Below are 16542 nucleotides of genomic sequence, written 5' to 3'. Positions count from 1 at the left end.
CGTTATTTGGAAACCCATTATCCAAAAAGCCTGGATTTATGGAAAGGCTGTATCCCTTAGACTCCATTTTATATAATTTTAGAAATTATTTCCTTTATCTAATCTAATAATAAAGCAATACCTTATACTCAGTCCCAACTAAGATATAATTAATCCTTATTAGAGGCAAAACCAGGCTATTGGGTTTATTTAATGTTTACATGATTTTCGATTAGACTTAAGGTATGAAGATCCAAATTACAGAAAGATCCGTTGGTCCCAAGCATTCTGGATAACAGGTTCCATACCTGTACTGGGTACCCGTTATGTTGGCCTTGTCTCTTGCCCTCCAATATACTTTTTTCCCCCATTGTTTTTATTTCTTCGTTGACTGGAAGTTCTTCATGTTAACTCCATAAATGGCCTTCTGGTGCCTTGTTACTGATGCAAAGCTAAGATCTATGCAGGGGCAATTTTAGCTCAAAGCCATCTGATGCAGCTTTTGCCATGCTGCCCATGTGCTTACCTTTACAGCGCTAATGGAGCACATAGAGCAATTTGAGCTATCTGTACTAGAAGCCCAAATTTCTGATTTAATAACCAGAAATGTGTCTCTTTAAATGACAAGGAGTGTTTTTTTTCTGTCCCTGGCAACTTTTGGGATTCTCACCTTGCCTGGTGTGAGAAGCGCCCCTGGATCTATGGCACACATAGAGGCACATTTTTCAAGGGTCGAGTTTCGAATTCATGTGATTTCATAAAATCGAAATTTATAATTGAAATAGAATTTTTGAAAGTTGGGTGAATAGGATCGACATGAAAACTCAAATTCGATTCGAGGTCAGGGCACACGCTCAGATTCGGGGAAATTAGTCGACCCGAAGTTGACTCACGAGGAAACTTCAGGCGACTTCGGAAAACGAAGCGCTCCGAGTGCCATCCCACCGGCGATCTACATTCTAGCCGGCTTGGGGAGATAAGTCGCACCAAAGAAGATGAGATTTGTCGCCGAGCGACTCATCTCCCCGAATCCGAGTGTGTGCCCTGACCCTAAAGGGCCAGAGTATGATAAATTTCGAAAATCAATTTTTTTTAAAAACACAGATCGAATTCGGATAACTCCCTAGTCAAATTTGACAGTTTTAGCAATAAAAAAAACTCCAAAATTTCCGAATTCGACCCTTGATAAACATGGCCCATAGTGTTTGTGACCACTGTGATAGACTAAAACAACTAGGAGCAAAATGCTTCATTACAATTGTTTCATAAGATTCCGTTCAATAAGTTAAAGAATGTAAGACTTGGTAGACAAAACATCAGGGAAGCAGAATGCAAAGGCACTAACATTATCAATATTACACAACTCCCAAAATATACTATAAACTAGCTACATATTTGCTTGTATGGGAAACCCTGTTATCCAGAAAGCTCCTAATAACAGGAAGAGTCAGTTTTAAACAAAAAACCAATACTTTGTACTTATTCATAACTAAAATATTACTAATTTTACTTATGGTGATCAATGCTCCTGAGCATTTTGGATAACAGGTCCCATACCTGTACAAATGTATTATAACTGCCATGGTTACCACTCTAGCTACTATTGCATTTTGTTAATTGCCTGTAATTGTTTATGAATTTGCCCACAAACTCCTCTTCCCACTGTCACACTAGTGGTATACCTGTGGATATAGGATTTAATAGATATCTCAGTGAAAGTGATTGGAGGACATGTGCTACCTAGTGCTGTTATTTCATCTGCAATCCAAAATACAATAATACCTGTTTAGCCATGCCAAGATATCTCTGTGTATGTACCAAAGTGGGCTGAAAACAAGGTTGCTGTCTGGGTCTCCAGCTTAGAATTGTATAAGTGTGTCTCTCAGAGAAGCACTGCACTTTTTGTACCCGACAAAAAAAATGTGACTCCTCCATTTTGTGCACATAGAGAAAATGACTATGCTATGTACAATACATCATGCTATAAAAGTACATTAGAAAATACAAAGAGACAAGAATGAGCACAAATATTTTTATGATCTTATCCAATGGGGAGAAACATCTAAAAGCGGTCAAAATCACTTCTACCGTCATCCTAATCATGTTAGGGCATTTTGTAAAAGTTCGAAGAGATGCTAAAAACAACAACTGTTACTTTGACATTGTAAAGGTTACAAAAATTTGATTGTGGTATTATTGACAATAGAAAATGAAGAAGCATGCTGGAACAAAATTCTGAGCAAATGCTTTAGCTATTTAAAAACTGTGCCTTTTGATTTCTAAAAATGCTAGGAGCCTTTGTCATCAAGCTTCATCTTCCCCTTCCTCTTCCTCAAACTCGCCTTGCTCATCAGCTGTTGCATCTTGGTACTGCTGATACTCTGACACCAAATCATTCATGTTGCTCTCAGCTTCTGTGAACTCCATCTCATCCATGCCCTCGCCAGTGTACCAGTGCAAGAAAGCTTTGCGACGGAACATGGCAGTGAACTGCTCTGAGATTCTCTTAAAAAGCTCTTGAATGGCAGTGCTGTTACCAATAAAGGTTGCAGACATTTTGAGGCCTCTTGGTGGAATGTCACATACTGCGGTCTTCACATTGTTGGGAATCCATTCAACAAAGTAGCTGCTGTTTTTGTTCTGGACATTGAGCATCTGTTCATCTACCTCCTTCATAGACATTCTTCCACGGAAGATAGCAGCTACTGTGAGGTAGCGCCCATGACGAGGATCACATGCCGCCATCATGTTCTTGGAATCAAACATTTGCTGTGTTAGTTCTGGCACTGTCAGGGCTCGGTATTGCTGGCTGCCACGGCTTGTTAATGGGGCAAAGCCGGGCATAAAAAAGTGCAGTCGAGGGAAAGGCACCATGTTGACAGCCAGTTTGCGTAAATCAGCATTCAGCTGGCCTGGGAAACGAAGGCAGGTTGTTACCCCGCTCATTGTGGCAGATACGAGGTGATTCAGATCACCATATGTTGGTGTCGTTAACTTTAAAGTGCGGAAGCAGATATCATAGAGGGCCTCATTGTCTATGCAGTAGGTTTCATCTGTATTTTCCACCAACTGATGAACCGAGAGTGTTGCATTGTATGGTTCAACCACAGTGTCTGAGACCTTGGGTGAAGGCATCACACTGAATGTATTCATGATTCTGTCTGGATACTCTTCCCTTATCTTACTTATGAGCAGGGTTCCCATACCAGAGCCTGTGCCACCACCCAGAGAATGGGTCAGCTGAAAACCTTGTAGGCAGTCACAGCTCTCAGATTCTTTCCTCACCACATCTAGAACAGAGTCCACCAGCTCAGCTCCCTCTGTATAATGACCTTTGGCCCAGTTATTTCCAGCGCCACTCTGACCTAAAAACACAATTAGAGACTTTTTATAAACATCAAAGAGAGATAAGAGTTGCAAAAATGTTGTACATGGAGAAACAGTAGAAAATTGAATGTGTAAAGAATGTTTAGACAATTGCAATGATGTGTATAGGAGTTATAACGTAAATGATATATGGTTTTTCCACGCTGCATAAAAAGTGCCTTTGTACATAAAAAATTCTTGTGTGAGTCCTGACCTATTAAGACATGTGGGCATTAAAGTTTGTACATTCTGTATGGCCCAACAGACAACAAACTTATTTTAATATTTTTCTTGGGTGAAGATAACAAGGGGGTGGTAATGGACATGAGTGGAGAAGCCAAGCTGTCATGGCAGGAAGTCAGATGACATTTGGCTAGGGGGTTTGCTTTAAAGTCTTTAAAGGGCATATAAAGTCTAAAATAGAATAAGGCTAAAAATGCTGTATTTTGTATACCGGTACTAAATATAAACATGAACTTACTGCACCACAAGCCTAATCAAACACACAATTCATGCTTTCAAAGTTGGGGGTTACATAGTTACATAGTTAAATTGGGTTGAAAAAAAGACAAAGTCCATCAAGTTCAACCCCTCCAAATGAAAACCCAGCATCCATTTAACATCTTGTAACTGTTAAACATCTTTGCAAGACTAAGACTGTGCACATGCTCAGTGTGGTCTGGGCTGCTTAGGGATCGTCATAAACAAAGCTGCTTGAGTTCTGCATGGCTGGGAAGTAAGGCAGGGGCTCCCCCTGCTGTTCATAAGTATGATTGTTTCCCTGCTCAGCAGTTAGGGACCATCTGACAATTCCTATCCACAGCAGTAAATGAAGGGAGAATTTCACTGCATACAGTCAGGTTTCTTATAAAAACGGTACACATTTTTTAATTAAAGTATATTGGAGATAGGTTTCTTTTTCATTAAAGAAAGTAAAAATGGGATTTTATTTTTTTTTGCCTTTACATGCCCACTTCTTAAATTACACTGTATGCCTGTTTTATATATCATACATGTCACTACTATGTCAATATTGCCATAACTGCTCCCCAAACTTTTAGATCTTTCATTTATTCTTTGTTTCCCTATGAATCTATTTATTCCCTTGTGAGTACAGCTGGTAAGCAGACAAATGCAATGAGTACACCATGCGCTGGTATGTGTAGGCATGAATGCATATTAATAGTTCCCCAGTTGAAATCTTGGATTTGGGTCTCCATGGCAACAACCATATACAGTAATAGATGAAGAAGGTTTAAAGTCTGCCTTACAGGCAATGTCAGCTCACTGTGAACAAGAGGAAATTGTCTCTTCTGGCAACCTGATCCTCCAAGAACAACATATTGTTAGCTAACACTGAGTACTTTACAGAAATGCAGTATGTATGAGCTAATAGATAATACACCATGGAAAGTGGAATTCAAAACACCAAACACATTATTGAAAAAGTACTCCTGTAACATACTAGAAACAAGCTCATTTTCTGCTTGTACAACACATTATAAAGGTATTGCTCACTTTATATTTTATGCAATTTTGTAAATGTGTTTCTATAAGAGAACGGGAGGAATGCCTTTAAATATGCAATTATATCATTTTGAAAATATAAACAGAAAATGACAAAGTTAATAAGAGGGAAAGACGTTACTTATATCGGGGCCAAAATTAGCTAATTAGTACATTATGTGCATTGTTTGGAAACAACAATGTTTAAATGCAGAAGCCTTATTTATATGTTATAAGGAATTATAGTGGAGCTGCCGTAATGCTTTCTTATTGAGTTTAAATGAAATCTCATTCTAAGAATCGAATGAAACAGGACCCCTCCTGTGGGTGTAAAAGGCAAGCATTCCTATTTTATTTTGAGGCATTGCTCAAAAATCTAATTGTGAAATTCATCCTGTGATTCTTTAGGTTTCAACTGTCATGGGAGGCTTTAGGTTGTAGAATAACATTGGGAGGGAATGAAGACAGAGGCATATTGCTATATGCAAGATTATTTTTATTGGATTACAGTTTGGCTCACAATTAATAAATAAATAGTAAGAAAATAGATACATACCAAATACAAAGTTGTCTGGTCTGAAAATCTGCCCGAATGGTCCAGATCTGACAGAGTCCATTGTGCCCGGTTCCAAATCCACAAGGACAGCACGGGGTACATATTTGTTACCTGTTGGAAGAGAAAAACAAATCAGATCTAGTTTAAAAATCTGTTGATTCTGGGATGTCCCCCTTCGGATTTAAAAGTTAATGACCTGTGGCTTCGTTGTAGTATACGTTGATCCTTTCTAGTTGCAAATCACTGTCTCCATGGTAACTCCCTGTAGGATCAATGCCGTGTTCATCACTGATGACTTCCCAAAACTGAAAGAAAAAAAAAATGAATAAAATATCACTTTTCTTGCAAGCCTATATCAATATAAATATATAGTGCATACTGAATGAATAATCCTATTTTCTAAAGCACAATGGAACAGTGGGGTTTCTCCAAAAGATGTGTTTGCTTCTACAAAGCTGAACACCACACCCAGTATAATGAACTGAGGCAGACACTTGGTGGGCTTATTAAGTGATATTAAATAATATCTGGTATTACATACACAGACACATTTAGAATGTTTTGGTCTATTTGACACCAGTTTGAAGAATGTGACATTTCAGTAAGCAGGGGTCAATTTTTAAATAAATGGGAAACTACTATTATTACATGCAATAATGAGATACAAAAATAGTGCAATAAAATGTAAAATAAATTGTGATCTACAGAAAAATCAATGCTGTATGGAGACAATTCCAGGAATGTTGATAGATGGATAGATGGATAAATAGATAGATAGATAGATAGATAGATAGATAGATAGATAGATGATAGACAGATAAATAGATAGACATATATATATATATATATATATATATATATATATATATATATATATATATATATATATATATATATATATATATATATATACATGATAGATAATAGATAGATAATAATTGTTGTAAAGTGTGCCAAGTGACATTAATATTAAGGTTAATAAGAGACAAAAGGCAATGCAGAAGGCCAGACTGTCCAACCACCCCCACAATAAAAGCGGCTGTCACAGGGACCCCACCCACAGACTGATGTGCAGGACCCGCCGGCTGCTCGCTGTGATCCCTTAACAAAGGCAGAGCCCCCGCAATAGAACCCCCCCCCCATGCTTTGTTGTCTGGGAACAAGTGAAAAGAAGCCTAATGTAATATTTACACGATATGATGGTGTTACAAGGAAATGCTAATCGCGAGTCTATGGAATATTAATGAGAAACATTTGGTGACATGATGAGGCTAATGAAGTGTGGGAAGAAGAGCTGAGGCAGCGAATGTCTGGCACTAAAATGCCACAGAAAAGATTCCTTTCTCTGACCAGGCCGGACTGGATTCTGCAGGGAAGTGACTCGCCGATCTGATAAAGCGATTCCAGTCGCACACACAATAAGCGGCTGAATGGAAAGCGAGACATTCCTTGTGGCCACTCAAGCACAAATCATTGTGCCCTGTGCATGGGGATGAATTATTCATAGGGTGCCATTGCCACCGGCCACCTCCCGCTATAGTGATGCTTCCCTACAGCCAGTTTTATACCTGTTTATTACAAGCCTTTGCCTACGGTCATTCTGAAACCCGGGCTCACTGCTTAATGGACTACAACTACCAGCATTCCACACATATCTGGGGGTAGCACCGTGCGTAATGCCTTCTACTTACTTTAGCTCCAATTTGGTTTCCGCACTGGCCAGCCTGGAGGTGCACGATTTCACGCATGGTTCCGATTGGTGGATATTAGTGTTACAGCGGTATAATCAGTCTTGTTGCTTTACTTCCCCTTTGTACAACACCCTGATGGTGTCCGGCCGGCTAGGAATCTGAGCAGATGCGCGTTCTGTTGCCTTTTATACACTTGCTGCTAAGGGAGGGTGATCAGGGAGGAGGGTGATCAGGGAGGGGGCTACTCCCACCCACAGCTGCTCTCTCCCATTCACTGCCACCCGGATGATGTCATGGAGGATGGAGCCACTGGCCCTGTGCAACAGTGCATAGTAGGGATGAGAGCCAATCACATGGCTGGGGAGGGAATGGCAATGGGTGCTGCATTGTCTCCCCATCAGGCTGCACCCACCAAGAAGGTGGAAAGATGCTGCAAATGTGGTTATTGCATAATACAATAAAACAAATCTTAATTAAAACACGAATGAGGAGCCAATTAAGCCTAGATGAGCAATAACTGTGCTATTGATATTTGCCTAACAGTGTTGGACAGGTATACCAGGAAAACTCCCGGTGGGCCCAGGTGTTAGTGGGCACTTTTGCTTCTAAATGTGTCCATAGACGCAGAGATCCGTTTGTTTGCCGATGTTGCCAAATGAGCGTATCTCTCCCCCATATGCCCACATTGAAGTGGGCGATATTGGGCTGATCCGATTGTGGGCCCTAGGACCCAACGATCGGATCACAATGCATCCAAAACGGGCGGGCAGTTGGATCACGGGACAGCAGTGTAGGACTGGGACACCAGGGGCCCACCCAAAAACCTTTGACCAGGGGCCCACCAATTAATCTTAAACAAGGGGCCCACTATTATTCTACCTCTATTCACTCAACCTCTAATCTCCTAGTCTATTTTTATACATACTATAATCTATTATTCCATCTATTTAGTCTCTTTGATCTCATTGAAATAGGGAATGGCCATGAAATAGGCCAAATGTTTAGCAGCATGAGGGCCCACTGACACCTTGGCCCACCAGCACTTTTCCTGGTTTCCCGGTGGGCCAGTCCGACACTGCGGGACAGCATACACGCACAGATGCGGCCAGATATCGATCAGGGAAGCCCGTCAGATGGCCCCACACACAGGCCAATAGGTCTGTCAGCAGCTTTTATCAGCCCGTGTATGGGGGCCTTAAACCTTTAGCCTATTTCTTGGTCATTCCCTATTTCTTTATGGGAAAAAAATGCTTTATAATGGAAGAGAATAGTAAGTAGATATTAAAGACTAGGAGAATAAAGAGGTTAAAGGGATCCTGTCATCAGAAAACATGTTTTTTTTCAAAACGCATCAGTTAATAGTGCTACTCCAGCAGAATTCTGCACTGAAATCCATTTCTCAAAAGAGCAAACAGATTTTTTTATATTCAATTTTGAAATCTGACATGGGGATAGACATTTTGTCAATTTCCCAGCTGCCCCTGGTCATGTGACTTGTGCCTGCACTTTAGGAGAGAAATGCTTTCTGGCAGGCTGCTGTTTTTCCTTCTCAATGTAACTGAATGTGTCTCAGTGGGACATGGGTTTTTACTATTGAGTGTTGTTCTTAGATCTACCAGGCAGCTGTTATCTTGTGTTAGGGAGCTGTTATCTTGTGTTAGGGAGCTGCTATCTGGTTACCTTCCCATTGTTCTTTTGTTTGGCTGCTGGGGGGGAAAGGGAGGGGGTAATATCACTCCAACTTGCAGTACAGCAGTAAAGAGTAATCGAAGTTTATCAGAGCACAAGTCACATGACTTGGGGCAGCTGGGAAATTGACAATATGTCTAGCCCCATGTCAGATTTCAAAATTGAATATAAAAAAATCTGTTTGCTCTTTTGAGAAATGGATTTCAGTGCAGAATTTTGCACTATTAACTGATTCATTTTGAAACAAATTTTTTTTCCCATGACAGTATCCCTTTAAGTGAAGAAAGCAGTAATAATAGCTAGGAATGTGGGCTCACCGTATAAGGTTTTCTGGTGGGCCCCGCCCCCTGGAATCCCAGTCCAACACTGTAGCCTAACAATTATTCCGAAACCTAGAAGATACTATTCCCCACACAACCCACCCATCCAATCATAGTGAGCTGTGTAGGTAGGGTGAAGGAAGGTGCAGTGTTGATGGGTGGAACCCTATGCAGCTGCCTCAAAATTTCATTTTATCACACAATACTGTTCCATATCCATTTCTGCCTCAAATCACTCTCTTGTGGTTTCCTAGAGTCAGTGTATCAATATCCCCCTCCATTTAACTGGAAGCAGCACATTTGGCTCAGACACAAACTAACACACACAAGCACTGGTGGCAGGATATAGCCCTTGATTTATTTAATTGCTTCCGTAAAGACCAGTGACCGTATTAGAAGAATGAGGAGGTTGAATAATATTTGTCAATACAGAGGAATGCTACAGGGCCGGATTTACATAGTGGGCGCCCCTAGGCCCACTGCCGTTTGTCGCCCCTGTCCCCTCCCCTTTATTCGTGCAAATTTTCATCATCTGGACTGGAGCAATGGGTATTGGTGCAGGGGAAATTTAAAAAATGAACCAATGTGGGTGTGGTTGGGCAGTATGCCGCCCCCCTAAAATCCTGCCGCCCTAGGCCCGGGCCTAGGTGGCCTTTCCACAAATCCAGGCCTTGGAATGCAGTTCAGCACTAACTGCTGTGTCACATAATAAAGATCCCTCCAGTTTCACCTTAGTTTCTCTTGAAAGGTTTTGCTGACATATAAAATACAAGTGTGAAAAAATTCAATTTACATTTAAGTAGATATTTATGTTGACCAGGCTGAATGGGGATGGGTAACCACCAACCCGTGCTATTGGAATTATCATTACCCTGGATAGTCCCTTCCAAATGTACATTAAGTTTGTGCCCACATGATACTAGGGGCCCTTCTAGTAACATTAAACCACCAGGGCATAAGGTTCTCACCACGTAGAACAGGTGGTCCAGGTTCACCAGCCCCAGCCCCTCAGCTTAGAGAGCTACTAACCTATGATTAAGTGCCTTGGAGTGCACAAAAGGTGTAAGACCAATGGAGATATGGTTCCTTTTTTAATGAATCTATAGTAAATATTATATTTTTAACTTTGATTTTGGCAGCCGTTGTGGAATTTTTCTGTGTGCCCGATACCAATTCTTTGTATGCTGTAGGGGCATTTCTACCCATTGCAATCTGAAGCCTTTCTGCCTTGGTAAGAAATAAGTAGCGCCAGGTACACTCTTTATGTAGCCCATCTGCTCTCTAGTTACACCCACATAGAGATACTTGTAAGTGGCCCTTGTTATGAGCTAAGCGTCAGAATACAAGTGGATTCTGGGAGTAAACAGCTGACTTCTAGAAAATGCAGCAAAATGTGTAAAATGCTGTTGAGCATTAGAGTCAGCATGACAGCCAGGAGTTCTTTGCTTACTGTAGTGTTGATGTGCTGATTAAAGCTACCAGAGCAGCATGTGGATTGCAAAGGAGATTAATAGCCAATAAACCGGTGTCATTTCCTTACAATATATCATATTTATGCCACTTTTGTTTGGATTGGGTATTGATTCTATACATAAAAAACACAGTAGATATTAAAGTACATGATGGAGTTTAAAATCAAATTTGCATCATGCTTAAATATACAGTATACCTATTAAACAGGCAGACACCAAATCCAGAAATTAGAATTCGGCATTTGGCCAAAAAAAAATTGAATCAGTACATCCTTATAGTATGAGCTGCCAACTCAGCCCTTCCAGACTTAGCTGGCAGCTAGGGTTACTACCTTTTCTGTAACAAAATACCAGTCTTCCTATATTTTGTTTTTATTATATGTTTTTTTCCCTATTAATAACATTGGCATAAAGCATTATTTTAACTGGCCAGGCTGGTATAATACCAGCTAGGTGGCAACCCTATTGGCAGCTCATTGCCCCATGCATGGGGCCTTCTCAATGGCCTGCCTGACCAATACAGGTATGGGACCTGTTATCCAGAATGCTCGGGACTTGGGGTTTTCTGGATAGCGGATATTTCCATAATTTGGATCTTCATACCTTAAGTTTACTAGAAAATCATGTAAACATTAAATAAACCCAATAACCTGGTTTTGCCTACAATAAGGATTAATTAGATCTTAGTTGGGGTCAAGTGTAAGGTACTGATTTATTATTACAGATTAAAAGAAAATCATTTTAATTATTTGATTATAATGGAGTCTATGGGACATGACTTTTCTGTAATTTGGAGCTTTCTATATAATAGTTTTCCGGAAAACAGATCCCATACCTGTATTTGGTTATCAAACAGATACTGTAAATCTATCAGGCAGGTTGGATAATCCTATTGGGTGAGGACCACATTGGCATGTTGATGGTGGTCCTCTCCAAATGGGTCTCCCTAGACCAGCAATTATGATCTGATTATCATCCTGACTTAGCCCAGTGCATTGGTGATTCAGTTGGTCAATATTGTTTGGTTATGTTTGCATTTTAAGAGGACTACGAAGGAACTTGAAATGATTAAAAAAAAAATACAGAAAGCAAAGTTTATATTACTGAAGATGAGTATTGCAACATTCCAATGCCTTACTGCCATTTTTTGAAGGTAATGTAGTGACTGCTATAAATGTCAGTAACAGATCCACTGCCAATAAATGTGGATTTCAGTGGTAGAGTTTCATGTGCAGAGGCCCATGAGACAGGCATTCTTCCTCTGGAACGTGCAGCTTTTCGCTTGATATGCAGACACAGCTTTCTCCTTTCTGCCTTGTACTGCATCAGGGGAGGGGAGCGCATGGTGAAACTCACACAAAGCATGAGGCAATGCTAATGAAAGTGTCACATGGTACCTGGAGGGGGAGAAGATGCTGCTTTTGGAAGAGAGACATAGACGTTACTCTGTCAAGGGAAGGGACACATTTGAAATGGTGACAAACATAAACTGGCAACCCCATATAATAGTCTGTGCGAAGTGATCAAGCAAATCCAAGCACTGTGCCCAGATGAACACCTTTAAAGGAGAACTAAAACCTAAAAATGAATATGGCTACAAATTTCATTGCACCATCCGAAAGTTTCTGCTTCTCAATGGCAACAATGATCCAGGACATCAAACTTGTCACAGGGGGTCACCATCTCGGAAAGTGTCTGCGACATTCATATGATCAGAGAAGCTAAGCTTAGGGGTCGTCACAAATTATCAAGCAGAAAATTAGGTTTGCTTGTAATATAAACTGATGCTACAGGGCAGATTATTAAAAATAATAATCTGATGGTAGTTGCACTGGTTTCTGTGCTGCCATGTAGTAATTATCTATATTAATTACTAATTAGCCTTATATTGTGGCATTTATATTCTATGTGTACTGTATATTGTGAGTGGCGCCCTAAGCTCAGTAAGTGACAGCAGCACAGAGCATGTGCAATGAATCAGCAGAAAAGAAGATGGGGAGCTACTGGGGCATCTCTGGAGACACAGATCTTCTCTGCCAGAGGACTGTGGTTGCCTTGGGCTGGTACAGAAGTCTAAAACATAATGTACAACATTTCTAGCCTACTTCTTTATTTATGCTTTAGTTCTCCTTTAACCAGATTCTCACATTATATCTGCATGTGTCTAAGCCAAATGCTTGCTTCTAATATAACAAAAATGCCAAGACATCCTATTGCATATCCATGGCATATACTGCATTATTTAGTCTCAATCCACTAATGGGAACAGGTATAATGCTTAAGACTCCCCCCAAGATTAAAGTGTATGTATTATACAGTATGTATTATACAGTATTAATAATAATACAGTATTAATAATAATAATAATAATAATACAATTTAATATAATAAAATCTGTTTACTCTTTTGAGAAATGGATTTCAGTGCAGAATTCTGTCTTCCCATGACAGTATCCCTTTAAAGGAAAACTATTCCCCCAAAATGAACACTTAAGCAACAGAAAGTTCATATCATATTAAGTGGCATATTAAAGAATCTTACCAAACTGGAATATATATTTAAGTAAATATTGCCCTTTTACATCTCTTGCCTTGAGCCACCATTTTGTGTGCTGCCTCAGAGATCACCTGACCAGAAATACTTCAACTCTAACTGTAACAGGAAGCAGTGTGGGAGCAAAAGACAGAACTGTGTCTGTTAATTGGCTCATGTGACCTAACATGTTTTTTTTGTTGGTATGTTTGTGAGTACAGTGAATCCTACGATCCCAGAGGGCGGCCCTTATTTTTTAAAATGGCAATTTTCTATTTATGATTACCCAATGGCACATACTACTAGAAAAGTATATTATTATGAAAATGGTTTATTTACATGAAGCAGGATTTTACATATGAGCTGTTTTATGCAATATCTTTTTATGGAGACCTACATTGTTTGGGGGTATAGTTTTCCTTTAAGGCATGAGAATAATGTAGCCAGTGAGTCCCTCAGTTTCTCCCCTAAGTATCTGTTACATTACTGAATCCTTGCCATGGGCTTTTGGCTGCTGTTGTCGTGTCTGTCTGGCACAGGGCACACATATCAGGATCTGCTCCTGGCAAGAGAAGCATATTTACTCCATGCTGCGTATCCATTGAAACGGACATTATGCTTTAAGATATGTGGAGAATAAGAATGGATAAAACACATACATATTCTTGCATCTTCTATAGTACCAAATAAGTGCTAAATTGTATTATTGTTAATTTATTCACCTTATTTGCCATGTTTTTTATAAGCTACATCCTAAAATCTCAAATACTGTAATAAATCTGGATGATTTTTAAACCTTATTTTCACCACGGACAGCCTTCCAATTTCACAGGGCACCAACGAAAAAAAATAGTAATGTCTTATGGAAGCTGCAGTGAATGTGTATGGCAGCAAGAATTTCTGATTGTGCTGTGCTGCAGAATGTAATAAATGTTTAAAGGCATTTGACACTTACCATGTGATAGACCAATAAAAGATATAAAGGCTAATACAAATTAATGCAAACAAGGCTCCAGGGCCTGATGGCATACACCCCCGGGTTCTAAGAGAGCTTAGTTCAGTTTTAGACCAGCCCTTATTTCTGATTTTCTCAGATTCACTGTCATCTGGTATGGTGCCTATGGATTGGAGAAAAGCTGATGTTATTCCAATATTTAAAAAGGGATTACGATCTCAGCCTGGCAATTATAGGCCAGTAAGCTTGACATCTGTGGTGGGCAAATTATTTGAAGGCTTGTTAAGGGATCACATTCAAAATTTTGTCCTAATGAATGGCATTATGAGCAACAATCAGCATGGCTTTATGAAGGATAGGTCATGTCAGACGAATTTGATTGCATTTTATGATGTGGTAAGTAAGATTCTGGATAGTGGGGGGGCAGTAGATGTGATCTATTTGGATTTTGCCAAAGCGTTTGATACTGTGCCCCACAAACGACTGCTTTCTAAACTAAGGTCTGTTGGGCTTAATGAAGTCATTTGCACGTGGATAGGAAACTGGCTACAGGATCGGGTACAGAGGGTGGTTGTTAATGGGACATTCTCTACTTGGAGTAAGGTTCTTAGTGGGGTCCCCAGGGCTCAGTATTGGGTCCACTTTTATTTAACTTGTTCATTAATGACTTAGGGGAGGGTGTTGTAAGTAATGTATCAGTGTTTGCAGATGACACAAAATTATCCAGCCCAATTAATTCCATCCAGGATGTGGCATCCTTGCAACATGATCTTGACAAACTGGCAATCTGGGCAGCTAAGTGGCAAATGAGATTCAATGTTGATAAATGTAAAGTCATGCACCTGGGATGTAAAAATATCCAAGCCACTTATACCCTTAATGGGACTGCACTAGGCAAACCATTATGGAAAATGACCTTGGAGTCCTTGTAGATGATAAACTTGGCTGTAGCAAGCAATGCCAGTCAGCAGCATCAAGGGCAAATAAGGTCTTGAGCTGTATTAAAAGGGGCATAGAGTCAAGGGAGGAGGGGGTCATTCTTCCACTGTATAGAGCACTTGTAAGGCCCCATCTAGAATATGCCGTACAGTTTGGTCTCCATCACTCAAACAGGACATTATTGTATTAGAGAGGGTACAGAGAAGGGCAACTAAGCTGGTAAAAGGTATTGAAAATCTTAGCTATGAGGAAAGACTGGCCAAATTGGAGATGTTCACGCTGGAGAAGAGGCGCTTAAGGGGTGATATGATGACTATGTATAAATATATAAGGGGATCATATAATAATCTCTCTAATGCTTTATTTACCAGTAGGTCCTTCCAGCTGACACGAGGTCACCCATTCCGATTAGAAGAAAAGAGGTTCCGCCTAAATATTCGGAAGGGGTTTTTTACAGTGAGAGCTGTGAAGATGTGGAATTCTCTCCCTGAATCAGTTGTACAGGCTGATACATTAGATAGCTTTAAGAAGGGGTTGGATGGCTTTTTAGCAAGTAAGGGAATACAGGGTTATGGGAAATAGCTCATAGTCCAAGTTGATCCAGGGACTAGTCCGATTGCCATTTTGTAGTCAGGAAGGAATTTTTCCCCCTCTAAATTGGAGAGGCTTCAGATGGGTTTTTTGCCTTCCTCTGGATCAACTGGCAGATAGGTAGTTAATAAAAAAAGAAAAAAAAAAAAAAAAGGTTGAACTCGATGGATATGTGTCTTTTTTCAACCTTACTTACTATGTAATGTATGAATATAGTGTCATGTGCAAAGTGCAATTTCAAATGGAAATCACCATATTTTTTTCCCCTGAATGTAGTGTCTGAATGCCACAGTCATTGTGGCTGAGCGCTAAATTGAATCCATTGCAATTGCACATGATACATCCAAACTAATGAAGTTGCATGTTTTCTTGTGAATTGGTTTTAATTTTGTCTAAATTTTTATTTAAATCTGTTGTGGCTATTGACTCAACCTGCTGGGAGAACCTACTGGGGTTTCCCAGCGTCAATAGGTGCACTTGTGCACAATTAAGTTGATGGACATATTAGTGCTCAATGCAACTTCAAGGAAGTGCAAGGAGCATGTTTGGACTCATACATACATACATTTAATGAATGGAATCAATGCACAAACTAACTTGCATCAATTTTAGCACAACCACAACTGGAGTCATAACTGAGCCTTATTGTACTTTCTGCAACATCTACATTTCTGATCATTTTAACCAGACAAGACAAAACATATTGCACATTTGGATGGGACCATTTCAGCATGCCAAGGTGACCCTCAGCAGATGGGATTTTCTGGTCTGTCCAATTTTCTGCCAGATATAAGTTGGGCGGGCCATAGTCAAGGCTCCATACATAGCCAATGTTGAATCCTGTAAGGTACCTGTAACCGCAGCCGAGGCGCAGACACGGGGGTGCTTAGGTTCCTGAGGATTCCCGGCGTCTGTCGCGCGCGCGCGTCTTTGCGCCGCGATGGAC

General features: G+C 40.2%; 1 protein-coding gene across 1 annotated transcript; it reads right to left on the bottom strand.

Moving 5' to 3' along the window:
• Nucleotides 1–1997: 1997 nt before the first annotated feature.
• Nucleotides 1998–7292, bottom strand: tubb2b.L (tubulin beta 2B class IIb L homeolog). Its single transcript, XM_018267752.1, has 4 exons — nt 7099–7292; nt 5604–5712; nt 5408–5518; nt 1998–3344 (listed from the first exon to the last, which is right to left on the bottom strand). Exons 1-4 carry the CDS (start codon nt 7153–7155, stop codon nt 2284–2286), a joined length of 1338 nt encoding a protein of 445 aa, XP_018123241.1. The 5' UTR covers nt 7156–7292; the 3' UTR covers nt 1998–2283.
• Nucleotides 7293–16542: the final 9250 nt, after the last annotated feature.

The sequence above is a fragment of the Xenopus laevis genome, chromosome 6L (assembly GCF_017654675.1).
Source record: "Xenopus laevis strain J_2021 chromosome 6L, Xenopus_laevis_v10.1, whole genome shotgun sequence".
Classification (NCBI taxonomy): domain Eukaryota; kingdom Metazoa; phylum Chordata; class Amphibia; order Anura; family Pipidae; genus Xenopus; species Xenopus laevis.
Note: the sequence above shows the minus strand (reverse complement) of the source record. Positions and strands in the feature narration are given on the sequence as shown.